Source organism: Heterocephalus glaber, unplaced genomic scaffold (assembly GCF_053883595.1).
Source record: "Heterocephalus glaber isolate CG9 unplaced genomic scaffold, H.glaber_assembly_v1.0 deba00001587, whole genome shotgun sequence".
NCBI classification, from domain to species: Eukaryota; Metazoa; Chordata; class Mammalia; order Rodentia; family Bathyergidae; genus Heterocephalus; species Heterocephalus glaber.
Genome location: NW_028258365.1, coordinates 1,451,070 through 1,465,090, shown reverse-complemented (window position 1 = coordinate 1,465,090; position 14,021 = coordinate 1,451,070). Strand labels below are relative to the sequence as shown.

At 39.6% G+C, this 14,021-nt stretch overlaps 1 protein-coding gene across 28 annotated transcripts in view; it reads left to right on the top strand.

The window, feature by feature from the left end:
• The window catches only part of Inpp4b (inositol polyphosphate-4-phosphatase type II B), a 1,082,298-nt gene that overhangs the window by 983,058 nt on the left and 85,219 nt on the right, over positions 1–14,021 (top strand). For all 28 annotated transcript variants that reach the window (XM_087193385.1, XM_087193387.1, XM_021247702.2 and 25 more), the window contains 2 exons: positions 11,999–12,171; positions 13,323–13,446. In XM_087193385.1, coding sequence (XP_087049511.1) covers positions 11,999–12,171; positions 13,323–13,446 — 297 coding nt within the window. The remainder of the gene's footprint in view (positions 1–11,998; positions 12,172–13,322; positions 13,447–14,021) is intronic.

Below are 14,021 nucleotides of genomic sequence, written 5' to 3'. Positions count from 1 at the left end.
CATGTCTTTATTGTTCAATAGATTCTGCCAACTAGGTAATCACTCTTTCTGCAGGACTTGCAAGCACAAATGCTCACAGGGGTCATGGAAGATACTAAGAGTGAGTCCTAGAATTGGATGGAAACTAAAGCAAATGAGAGGGAGTTTGTCCCTTAAAAATAGGCCACCATTCTTCAGCCCTTCCTTCCCATGGGGGAATAAACCTGAAGTTATCATCTGGGCTGATTTTTCAAATAAACTTAAATTTTTATATAAAATATCTTAACTTTTTAAAGATTAAAAATGCTAAAACATAAGGAAGAGCCACATAAAATACATTTGCAAGCCAAATAAGGGTGGCTTATGGGCCATTCCTTTGAAACCAAAGAAACTAAGGATCAACTTCAACTGCAGATATTAACACCTAGGTTACTGTGTTGAGCTTGGATTCTAGAAGGAGAGGGTAAAACCATGCATAGACCAGTTAAAAAGCTAGAGAAATTGTGTACATGAAACACAAGAGAAGCCTAAGAACATAGTAGTGGAGGATGCAGATACGCTAGTGAGATTCTGTGTCTTTTTGAGTGTGTTTCAGTGAAGTTTTAAAATTGGTTTCATGGGAGACTGAGAGAAGAGGAGTCAAGAAAAACTCAATGTTTTGTGGCTAGACCAAGTGGAAGGATGAGATGGCCATGCATTAGCTGAAGAAGACTTGGTGGAGCAGGTCTTGTGAAGAGGAACATGGGAATTCATTGGGAACCTGTTAAACTTGACATGGAGGTATCAAGTATGCAGTTAGATGGAATTATCTGCAATTCTAGAGACATGTACAGGATAAAGATATTAATTTGAGAATTGTTAACAAATAGATGGTACTTAAAGCCAGGAAGCTGAGTAATGTCAACAAGGGATTGAATGTACATATAGAAGGTAAATAATTTGTAGGTTATACCTGAGGGTATCTCAGTGTTGATAGGGCAGAAAGGAGTGATAGAACCAGCAACAGTTTGGGTAAGGAACAACCAGTGAGATGAGAGGAATAACAAGGGAAATGGTACTCCAAAAGTACAGTTAGATGTGTCATCTAAAATGAGACTGAGATGTAACTTTGGCTTTAGAATTGTGGAAGTGTCTCGTGACACTGACATGACTAGATGGGTAGGGATTAAAACTTCAGTGGAGTGTGCCAGGGAAAGATAAAGAAAAGAAATTGGAGGCACCAAGTATGGGCAATTCATGTGGGGAGTTTGTGAAAGAAGAGAGAAATAGGTAGAGGCTGGGGAGCAAAGCAGGGTCAAGACAGGGTTGATTTTTTTTTTCTTTGAAAGATAAGGAGATAACAGCATGTTTGTTGCTGATGAATATCCATATTTCAGAAAAGGAAATATTGGTAATGTGAGAGGAAAGGGAGAAAATTGTTGGAATGATACACTTACTTAGATAAGAGAGAAGATGTGGTACCCAGAGAGTGCAACTGCTCTGAGTTAGAGAACAAACAGTTCACGCTCAGACATTTGAGAGATGTCAGGGGATATTGAGAAAATGCTGTCAAGTGAGCAAATGCAGGGTATCAGGTAGAATTGTGATAATTTCAACTATTCTACTTAGAAAATAACATTTGAAAATTGTTTATCATGATAAAAACGATTTTAAAATATTGCCTTCATTAAATCTTTTAGTGCTCTCAAGAGTGCCACACAATTAATTGATGAAGAAATAGCACAGAAATACCTGGCGCTGTCACCTCTAGTCCAGTGGCAGGCCTGCGCTTCCAGCCTAGTGGGCTAACTCCAGAGCTTGCTCTCCTAAGCCACTATGCTGTACTTACTGCCTCTGTGCTCTGGGAGAGAAGCTTTTCTAATCTTACTCCGTACAAATCATTTTTGTTATCACCTTTTAACACCATGTTAAATTTTATGAGGTGCTAATTTATAGTGTGATGTGAAAATTTTATGAAAATCAATCCCAAAGGTATGATGGAAACATACAGTAAATGTTTAAATTCTACAAGATATGTTACTGTAAAAGACATGTAGCCATTATCTCCATCAAAATATTCCCCCTCGCTTCAAACACACTTATCCCTTCATTCTTCCTACTTTATGAAGCAGCTCTGGAAGTCCTCTTTCATGAGTGTCTTTAGTTGTATGGTTGTAGCTGCCTCAGTGTTCTGAATGGATTCAACATGTTAACCTTTCATGGTCATTTTGACTTTGGGGAAGAGATGGAAGTCAGTGAATAAGGTGAGTGAGGATACATTGTCTTCTTAGTGAATGGCATTCAGCAGACCATTCACTGTATGTTTGACTAAACCTTATATACTCACGAGAGAGGATTTCCAGAACTGCTTGAGAAAGTGAAAAGAAGTATAAGATAACTGTTCAAAGTGAGAAGGATTAATGAAAATGTATCTTTTACTATAATATTTGTTTTGGTTTTTAAAATTTATTTTAATTTTTATTAATACATGTTTACAGTGCACAATAATTACATTCATCTTGGGGAGTTGGTACATGTACATACCACATCTTAATATTTTTAAATTTAAACATTCACTGTATATTTTGATCACTGTTTGTTTATCCTAACATTTACTATAGAACTGTATGTGGAAATTAAGATTTGTAATCACACTTGAAGAATTACTTTGCTATCTCAGAAATTTGGTGATTTTCATACCCACAAAGAAACTGGAGTAAACAGAAGAAAAGGGGAATGGCATCTCCCCTCAGGAGACTTTGGGCCATATCATTATTGAATGAACAGCCTGAGAAATGTACTGTTACTGTGTTTGGTCGCATGCCTACTTAGTCAACATTTATATGTTAAATTGATATACATGAGGCTCCATTGTATTCATGGGAAAAATTGGTACACTGTATTTCGCTGGCTTTGAACACTACTGAAAAGGATTATAGTCACCTTATTCACTGCAGGCTGGAGATATAATACCTTTTCTCTCTGGTTGTGAGTATTCTAATCCATCAAAGCAATATCCATTTCTTGGTTTTTTTCAGTCTTAGATGCTGCACAGTATTTAAATGACAAGAGCTCTTTGGTGCAGACATATTGGTGATTTCGGGTCACTGAATGACCTGTGACCTATGTAGCTATTCTTAAAAACCCAGCGTGTTTGCAGACCAGAATCCTGAGGTTATAGTTTATTTAAGGCCAAGAGCCAGAATATGCCCAATGAATGTGAGTCTCTACAGCCAGAATAACCTAAGTTCAAAACTTTTGTGCTCTAATAAAGGCAGGGCTTGTTTGATTCATTGATCTATTTCCTGGAAACCATCTTAGCAGAATTTACTGAAGGCCTTCAACTTTTTGCTATGAAATGAGAAGTTTAACCAGGATATCAGTTGATGCATTTCCTTGGCTGTTTTTCCAAGAGCCAGACTGGGAAGTTTTATGACACCGTGTTCCCCAGCTAGCAGGGTTTAAACAAACAAGGTTCCCACGACATGAGAAAAGGTTTCCTTTGTTCTTTTCATAACAATTTGTCTTGGATTGAACAGGACTCTCATTTCTAATCCATCTGGAAGGTGCCAAGAGCAGTCATGTACCCCAGTGGACACTACAGTGATTATATTTTTAAATTATCTTTGTGTGCACATCTTTGTGGGCTGTAGGGCTGCACTGTGGTAGAGGCAGGGGAAGGTACAGCATCTGTGTGCCACCACCCTCCCAGGGTTACCATAGACCCTAATTCCATTTCTCTTCCCTCATGTGCCTCGTTTCCAGATTTGGCCTTGCTTCTTGGCTTTGGCCATATTCATATGCACTGTGCAGCATCCTGTTTTCCCCCACTTCTGCCGCCTCCATTCCTCATCCTGTTCTGGCAGCTGCCCACACCAAGTTTTCCCTGTTTTTTTTTTTTTCCTCATGGCTGCAGACTTCACATTTACTTCAATTTCATTCTCACCTTCTCTGAGCCCCGAAGTTTTTTGTTCTGTCATTTCCCTTCTTTCTTTCAATGGCCCTTTTTGCTCCCTCTTGTCAGTTTGTAGATTTTTTTATGGGGGCTTCGCGTCACCAAACTAGTCATCCCTTTTGGATTGTTTACTGCTTACAGTCCATGCAGGCTCCTCCCAAATTTCTCCACATATGACTTCCTTCACATGTTCAGAAAATACCACAACCACAAATAAACATAGTCTCCTCACTAGATAAGGACTATGTTTCTCTGAACTTTTATTCTTCCAAACTTTTTTTGTTACTCTTTTATACTACTTCTATACTCCCTTAAACTACAAGTGTTACTTTACACTTTGTACCTTCCTCTCTCTATTTTTAAGTTACCTGAGGAGAGTTCATGAGTTCTACCTCTATCATTCTGATGACCTGACATATAATCATCCTGTTTGTTGTGAATAAGCACGTTTCTCATGACCCCAGATGAAAAAAGGAGGGGCAGGTATGGTTTGGCTCTTGAGTGCACTCTAGAGTTTTATAAGATAAAGTCTTGATCCCCAGGGTGGCACTATTGGAGGTACTGAGGCTTTTCATGGGGGGCCTACTAGGAGGTGTTCAGGTCACTGAGAGTGTGGGGCCTTGTAGGGAATTGTGCAGGAATTGTCCTTGTGAAGGAATTGTCCTTCACTGTTGTTCTTTTGCTTCCTGACCATGGGTGAGTAATTTGCTCCCCACACTCCCTACCACTCCATCCAGGAGTCCCACCAGGGCCCCAGAGCAACGGCTTTGCACAGTCTTGGACTGGACCTCCAAACCCATAAGCCAAAATACACCTTTTCTCTTTCCAGGTTAATTATATCAGGTATTTTAATATAATATGTGGAGGAAAAGCTGATTAATGCAGTGAAAGGGGTAAGGGAAAAGGTTAGCTTTACTAAGGTAAGATACATACGAACTGGGCTCTTCACTCCTAGATCAGAAGAAAGACATGGATCATTGGATGAGGAAGGGTCAGGAAGCCATGGAGGAGAACATTCTGAGTAGGCAGGGAGGAGGATCTGGACAGCCAAGCCTTAACAACTCCACAGGGGCTTCCTAATTTATTCCCTATTTACTCAGCTATTGTCTGGGACTAACCTAGTTTCTGTGTGCTGTATCCCAGGAAATGTCTGGGTATTTGGAGACCTTCCATGTGCAGATGTCAAGGGCCTATGATGCAACTGGCCACACGTCATCATACTCATTGAATGTTTAGCTGTAAAGTATCCACAGAGGAAAGCTTACCAGTAATTGGCCCCTCCACTGCGCACTGATGAAGTTTACAATGACATTCATCTTCTAAAAGTGCACCACAAGACAAAGATCTCACTCCAAGTGGCATCTTGCAGCCACGTCTTGCCATATGTCAGGCATAGGTACCTCAAAGTCGATAAGAATTTTAGGACCAAGGATGTGGATGTCTCTCACGCCGGCCCACAGTCCTAAACTCATTATCATTGCTGTGATATCTGCTGTTTGGACATAATATAAAACCTCTCTTAGCTGAGAATCTAGTCTAAGTTCACCTCAAGCCTCAATTTAGTCACCTTTCTTTTAGGCCAGTAGTGGCAACGCTATGGCACATGTGTTGTTTTTCTTTTAAGACAAAAGATGTTAATATATGCATTTTTTTCTGAATTAAAACCTCAGCATTCAGGTTTGATTGCAGTGTAGCATTTTTCAGTAAGTAATTGGGTTTTGGGTTGCAGTTTGGACACTGGTCACTTTAAGGTTCGCCATCACTATTTTAGGCCATCCAGATTGGTTTCACAGTTTATCGTCTACTTGAGGTGACTCTTCTGAGATGGGATTATTTTTTTCTCCAGCCTCTTTCCATAAAGTTTAAGGTGGCACAATATTTAAGCTCTCCTTTTTTTTCTATGTCTGAAAGTTGTGGTAACAAAAAATAACCTGGCCACAAGCTTTTGTGAAGTTAATTATTTCGAATGAGGAAAGAAGATCAAACACCTAAGAAGAAATTGGAAAAAAGGCATCATGCACTGCTACAGTTGGTTGATATTCGACTCTTTTATTTTTCTCTCGAGGAACATAAGAGCCATTGAGCTCAGAGGACATGAAAATCCTGTACAGGAAATAGGTGGGGTGTGGAGGAAGAGAGGGGGCACCTGGTAGCCATTCTTTGAATCCTTCAGCAAGCTTCTCTTGAATATGTTAGAGAAGCAAGTGAAGGGCTGCAAAACAGAGCTCTGCTTGGATGGCGTCCAGCTCCCTTTACAGAGCTCAAGAAAGGCTCAGCTAAGCCACAGGCATCTTAGGCTTTCCTGAGGAAAGACTCTGCCTGCTGGTCTCAGGGTTAAGGAGCCTCAGTAAGTTTTTATAGAGACACTAAAACTCTTTTCATATTTCCCTCTATCATTGAAAGGAGCCCAGGGAGAGAATCACATTTAAGTGCCTGTGAGGCTGATGAGCTGTATGAGAGGTGTTGGTGCAGTGACAACATTGTGATGTGTGAGCTTTCCTAGGTGCACCTAGGAAGCTGGACAGCTATAGTGTGTGTGTGTGTGTGTGTGTGTGTGTACATGTATGCACACATGTAAAATCTTAGTTGAAATTTGAAGAAGTTAAACACAGAAGACTGGATGTATGTTTGTTTCAGAATTTCCTTCACCAGATAATGCAGAATTAATGCCCTTTTCCTCCTTAACCAGAAAACAGCTTTATCTGGAGGATAAAACAAACACCATGTAAATGGTGGTGTGTGAAAGCATACAAGTGTGAGGGACAAGTAACAGCACTATCAAGACTGTGAAAAGCTGGAGCGTTTTCCTTTCCCAAAAAATATTTTAAAAAAACTAAACTAGAGGCTGGGGATTTAGCTCAGTAGTTTCACCACCTGCCTCACAAGAGCAAGGACCTGAGTTTGATCCCCGGTACCAAAAAAACAAAACAAAAAACTAAACCATTTTCTGTTCCTTTGTGAGAATGGTTTAGAATGTTCACTGGAGCAAAAACCATTTATGAATGGATCACAGCCGGTTTTTTGCCTGTCGTATCCCATTGTGTGTATTTCAAAACATGAGTGAGCATTGCTGGAGAAGAAAATCTATAGTCATTGCAATTTGCATTTTGTGGAATTTTCCTTTATCTGGGAAATTTATGTAATTGTCTCTTTTGAGAAAATCTGTATCTTTAGCTTTGTCATTTATGCTACTCCATAGGAAGCTTAATACTGTCTTGATTTTACTGCTGTCTTGAAAATATTTTTACCTTGCTCACTGTGTTAGTCAGCTTTCTGTTACTATGACAAAATACCAGAGAAAATGAACTTAAGGGAAGAAAGACTTATTTTGACTCACAGTTTTAGAGGCTCAGTCCATGGTCACTTGACCATGTTGTTTCTGAGCCTGCCCTGAAGAGCAGAATATCATGACAGAGAGCACATGAGGGGTGAAGCTGCTTAGCCTATGGCAGCCAGGAAGCAGAAAGAGGGGTGTGTCAGGGACAAGGGCAGCCCCCCAGTCACCTACTTTCTCCAACTAGGCTCTGCCTGTAAAGTGTCCACCAACTTTCAACACTCTGTTAAGCTCTGAACTCATTAATGGAATTATTTACTAATGTAGTAAGAGGTCTCAAGGTCCAATCAGCTTCTGAAGACCCCACCTCTTAACACCTCTGCATTAGGGGCCAAGCCTTTAATACATGAGTTTTTGTTTTGTTTTTTTGTATCTGGGATCAAACTCAGGGCCTTGTACTTGCCAGGCAGGCATGGCTCCACTGAGCTACATCCCTAGCCCTGATACATGAGCTTTGAAGGACAATTCAGATCCAGACCATAGCATGCATAAATGTGGAATTTTTTTATCCATACTGAATGTTTTCCTGTACTATCATCTTCTTTACATGTAACCATAACATATAACCACAACATATAGATAGGCACTAGAATATTGCTAATACTAAATAATCACTTACTCTTAGATTTACAATATCAATATTATTTCCTCCCCTGTTCTAATAGAACTAGGAGTCAGATTCATTCTCTCTCTCTCTCTCTCTCTCTCTCTCTCTCTCTCTCTCTCTCTGCTTCTCTCCTCTCCTTTGGTTATCTGGTTGCAATTTGTGATAAAGAACTGCCTAAAGGATGTGAGGACAAATTTAGATGAGAGTAAAGAAATTATCCTGCTTCTAATGAAGTATACAAGGTTTCCTTTTTCAAAAGCCTTCAAGAAAAGCCAAGCACCACATGGAATTTGAATTGTCATCTAATATCTTTCAAGGGGGGAAATGAATACCTAAAGTTAACATTCTATTTCCAGACTAGAGAATGCATCACCTCACGACCAGGGCATTGCCCTCCTGACGCAGGACAGTATGATGCCAGCTGCTCAAATAATAGATAGGTGCTGTGTGGGAGCTGAGTGAAGGTGCAAAGAAAAAAAATTAAAATTGCTTGCTTGAATGGAGTGACAGAGTGGTTCTGTGCAGCCTGATGGAGCAGTGCCACCTACTGCACAAAAGCTTTATTTTCTGCTTGGGAATTCAGTAGAAATTGATCTCTGTAGAGCCAAGTACAAAACAAAGTCGCTTTGCAATCTACTATTGTTTGACATCTACATCTGTGTCAACTCACTGGAATTTTTCTCCTAATATTTTCCTCTGTGTGTATTAGTCTTCCATTTCATATTAACAACAACAATTAGAGACAGAGAGACAGGCAGAGAGAGACAAAGAGACAGAGACAGAGAGAGAGAGAGGCAAAGAGACAGAGAGAGAGAGAGAGACAGAGAGAGAGAAAGGAATGCAGATGTGAAAAATGTATTGAAATATGTGATATTCCTTGTTGGTGTCTACTGATGTATTTATATGAAAATAAATGATGTACCTCTATTTTCCATTTTACATATACCAGTGACCTAAGAATTAATCATTAACCAATGCTTATTTATATTAAACCATTGGTCATATTTCATCATAGGCTGTAATAAGGATTTCTTTGTTAAATAATTACAGATTGAATAGGTCTTCACTTAATACTTCTATCTCCCTTGTTTTTTTATTTCTATGATAAAACTTCAGTCTGCAATGTTTTAAAAATAACACCTAATGTTCCTAATGTATGTTGTACTATGGCGTTACACAAGCATTTGCATAGTGTTAATAAAAGCATGTCTTTTTATTAAGTTCAGATCATTCATTATATTTGCTACCATTGTACTAGTCTGTTGCACCTCAGCATATAATAAAGTGACAATAGACATGGCACAACAGTGATTGTGATTCTTTTTATTGTTCCCTATAACTCTTTCAAGGTCGTAACTGGTTATTGACTACTCAAATCACTCATGATGATGCTTGCACTTTGTGCTGAGAAGATCATGCCATTTCAAATCTTGCTTCATAATTAATTTTGTAGTATGTACTCATTCCTATTAAATCATAATTTTCACCCTATTGTTAATTTATTTATATATTAACGGAATGTCACACAGTGCAGAATTCATATTTGACACTTGTCAGAGTTTTTGCTCTCACAATAAACTGGAATAGTATATCATCTGTTTTTATGTAATATATCAAGTCATAATTATATACAGCGGTCCCTTGGTTCTCGAACTTAATTTTTTCCAACTATTCCAGTCACAAACTGAACTGGATAAGAACCAAGTTCAACGGCCAGGGATTTGGCTCAGTGGTTCCGGCGCCTGCCTCGCAAGCGCAAGGTCCCGAGTTCAATCCCCAGTACCAAAAAAAAAAAAAAAAAAAAAAGAACCAAATTCAGTGGTAAGGTTCAAGGTTGACCTTATGTGGAAAATTGATTTGGTCCTCATCTGGTCCAGTCTGGGACCAGAATGATGGAAAGAATTAAGTTCATGAACAGAGGAACCACTGTAACTGATGCATTTTAGAAATCTAGGCATATGAATAGCACAGATCTGGTCAATTTTGATCTTGTTTGAATGAAAGCTGTTTGAATCCCAGATACTGCAAAAAAATGACTTTCTTATACTTGTCTGCATGTTTAAAAACTTTTGCTATTTATCATAACTTTACTCATTCAATTGAAATTTGCCAGTTCTGTTACACAGGAGGCACTGTGCTAGGTTCTGGGGATTCTGTGATTAAAAAAAAAAAAAAAGTAAATTCCTCTCCCTCAGTAAGCTACCTTGCTTGCAGAGGTAAGTAGTGTGTGATTAGTCTTAGTAGTAAGGGTACAAAACAATTGGTACAAAGGGAAGTGAATTCAACTTAAACATCAGAGAAGAGGGTACGGAATAGGGGTGTTCAGGGAAGACTTCTGCAGGAGAGAGATCCTGAATTAAGTTTTCAGAGAAGATAAAATATCTATAAGGAAGTACAGAAAGAGTGTTTTAGAAGATGAAATAGGATTTGCCAAAATACTGTTATGGTTTAGATACAGTGTGCCCCAAAGCCAAAGCCTCATACGTTTGCAAAGTAATTGGATCATGGGGTGCTCTACTCAGTAGTGGATTAGACCTCTGCTAAGTTCAGAAGTGACTTGCTACTGGGAGGTGCATAGTTCGAGGGATGTCACTGGGGTCATGACTTAGGAGGGTATATCGCCTTGCCTCCATCTCCCCTCCTTCTCTGCTTCCTGGCCCTCGTGTCCTAAACACCTTTTCTTCCACCACGCCCTCTGCCATCCTATTTCTGCTTTGGAGCCAACAGACCATCAACTGAAAATGTAAGACAAAATAAGCCTTACTTCCTTTAATTTCAAGTGTTGGGCATTATGTCTCAGAGATGGAAACATAAGTAAGACAGATACTGAAATGACAGAGTGCAGAAGGTTTGGGGAAACATATGTTTTTCAGTATGCACGGTACACAGGACTACAAGTAAAGTGCTAAGAGATAGAACTGGACAAGTAGGCAGAGGTCATGTAACAGTGGACCTTTTGTGAGTTTGCAGTTCATTCTGAATGCTTTGGGGTTTGGTTGTTGTTGCTGCAGTTGTTTTGGCTTGGGTTGTATTTTCCTTTCTTCTTTTTTGAGGAGTTCCTTTTGATTTTTAGGAATCAGAGCTGAGTAAATGGATAAGATCCAAACTGATTAGAAAACTTCTAGCAACACCGTAGAGAAGGGGCTTGGGCACTGTTATGACTGGAGGAAGCAAAGTCTGTTAGGGAAGGCAATAAAATAATCTGAGAAAGAGCAGAAGTGACGCTAGGCCAGGGCAAGGAGAAGATGATGTTTGATGGGCTATTACAGCAGTAGAACTAATTTAATGGCCAAGTGACCGTGGAATCCATGACAGAAGTCAGTAGAATTTCTGTTTCCAGCATAGGAGAGTTTAGCGGCACCATCCACTAACAACACAAGGCAGTGCCCAGGTTGGAGATAAGCAGAGAGACCAAAGGAGACCCATTGTAACTGTATTATACACATCTCAATGTACAGACTCAGTGGCTGGGTGTAGACTTATAGAGTTCAGGTTACTCGCTGGAATTAAAGATCTTCATGAAGCTGTTCTAGTTAGGGTTCTCTAGAAGAGCAGAATCAATAGAAAATATATGTGTAACTATGCAAGAGGATTTAATCAGCTAGGCTTATAGGATCAGAGGCAGGAGAGTCCACAGTGCACTAGAAAGCCAGGGGATCCAGTAGCTGCTCAGCCCAAGCAGATGGAAGCTGAAGAATAAGAGGCATCCAGGATTCCACAGTACTCGTCCAAGGTCAAAGACTGGAAGTTCACAAGAGTGTCATGCTGGGAGTCTGCACTGGAAGGCTGAAAATACTAGAGACTTGGAGATTGATAATGGCAGTGAAGAACGCACCCACTGAAGAAGACCAGAGCTCCTTGAAACAGACACACTTCCTTCTTTTTCCCCTTTTATATCCCATCCAGGCTCCAAGCTGTTGGTTGGTGCCACCCACATGCAGATGTGTTTTCTCACCTCAGCTTGCTGACCCACATGCTCATCTTTCATTTAAGGTTACATGTCTTGATTAATGCTCACACGGATCCTCAGTTGTACATAGGAATTGTACATAAGACATACTACACTGTAAAATGTAGCAAATTGGTTCTAGACCGGTTCAAGACCTCCGTTGATCCATCCCTCTGTTCTTGCCCCCTCCTCCAGAGGACTGGTATGAACAACTGCATCCCCTCATCCTCACGCTGAAGGACTGCATGGGAGAAGTGGTGAGCCGTGCCAAGCAGTCCCTGACATTTGTGCTGCTGCAGGAGCTTGCCTACAGCTTGCCCCAGTGTCTGATGCTGACTCTGAGGAGGGACATCGTCTTCAGTCAAGCAGTAGGTCCCATCCTTGTTACTTGTACCCAACAGCACTGGTGCATTAACATTTTTTATTTGATGCAAGTAGAGTCCTTCTTTTGGTGGGTTTCTTTTTAAAAAGATGCTTTTCTTAAGGTTTAGGGTCCCAATTTCTCTTATTCAGAATGACTATCAGCTGAACATCTCGTGGATACCATTTTTGTCCTTCTAAAAAGAGATGGCCAAGTCTCTGAAATGTGCATATTCTTGAAGAGGGCATGGAATCTATGAAGGAAAGGGTAGCCCTGAGGTCTGTCTGCAGTGTCAGGGAAGGGGCTGCTGGCTTGGACAGTAGGCAGCAAGCTAGGACTTAGCAAAGGGGATCTGTTTGCAGCACCTTGTTTATTCAGTTCCCCCATGAACCAAGTTTTCACAACAATCTCTCATTTTGCATATGGAATAATTTTGCAGCGCAGCAAGGCAAGCGCAGGAGGTCTAATGGAATCACCTCTTGGCTGACATCTGTCCCTATTTATGATGCCAAGCCAACTTGTCACAAGGGCTGTGCTGATGCATGTCTCATCCTCACCTGCCTCTACTCCCTGGCTGAGTTTATAGACAGAGCCATGGAAAGAAGGAGACAAAGAGCCTTCCTTTGTGGATCTTCCTTAGAAGGGGAACCTTTTAACTAAAATACTGTTTCCTGTTACACTATTCCATGGGGTCCAGTAGAACCTGGAGCTAAGCAGGCACCACACATTTTGCTATCCCTTATACATAATTTTCATTGTATTCATTCAGTGATTCTCTGAAACCCATGCTATCTTCTGTTTTCTACATGTCCAAACAATAGCAGTAATACTATTTGGAAGTACTAGATCACTTTTTATGGTGTCTTTGTTAGAAATAGTAGACATATGATTTGAAGACCCATTACCCTGACTCCAAAATCCACGCATTTATCCTTTTTCAACAGTGATTTTCCTAAGCCTTATATACACTGCCTTCCTAAGTCAAAGACTGTCAAATTATCTTGATATATTTGTAGAAATAGGAGTAGCTTTGTTACACATTCTTGAGAATTTTTTTATTAAATCCATAATATCTCAAATATTAAAATATTTAAAAATTGAACTATTTAAAAATTGAGCTTTCTAATCCCAGTAAATTCCTTCAATAATTTTTTTTAGCTTGCTGGATTGGTTTGTGGTTTTATCATCAAACTGCACACAAGTTTGCATGACCCTGAATTCCTACAGCAGCTGCATACAGTGGGCTTGATAGTGCAGTATGAGGGACTGCTGAGCACGTACAGTGAGTATTGCTTTCATGCAGGTTTAAAATTGCAACCCTAGTCATAAGGTATTTAGACATCATCTTTGCAGGTAAGCTTAACAGTAAGTAAACCTCTATGTAACAAGTACTACAAAACTCATGTAACTTTTAATTTTTGCATTCATTGACCTGCTAACTTCTTTTAGCTCCCACTATGTTTTAAAAACAGAATTATGGATTATTTCAGTGTGGACTCCTGAGAAGCCAGCTGGTTTTCTTTATAATAAAAAAGACTCTTTGCTAACATAGTTTCAATAACTGGAGTTAGAAGTCTGCATGTAAGATCTAGAACTGCAGTGCTCAGTACAGTGCACTCTTGTGTATATGGAGCATTTGAAATGTGTCTCGTCCAAATCAATATGTTCTAGTCATGCACACCCAGAGACTAGTAAAATATTTTATATCATTTATTAATAATTTCATATTCATGTACATTTGAAATGGCGTTTGGGATATGCTGGGCTAAGTAGAATGTATTGTTAATATTAAGTTTACTTTTTAATTTTATTCTTTTAAAAGGATGACTACAAGAAAGTCTGAAATTATTTATTTAG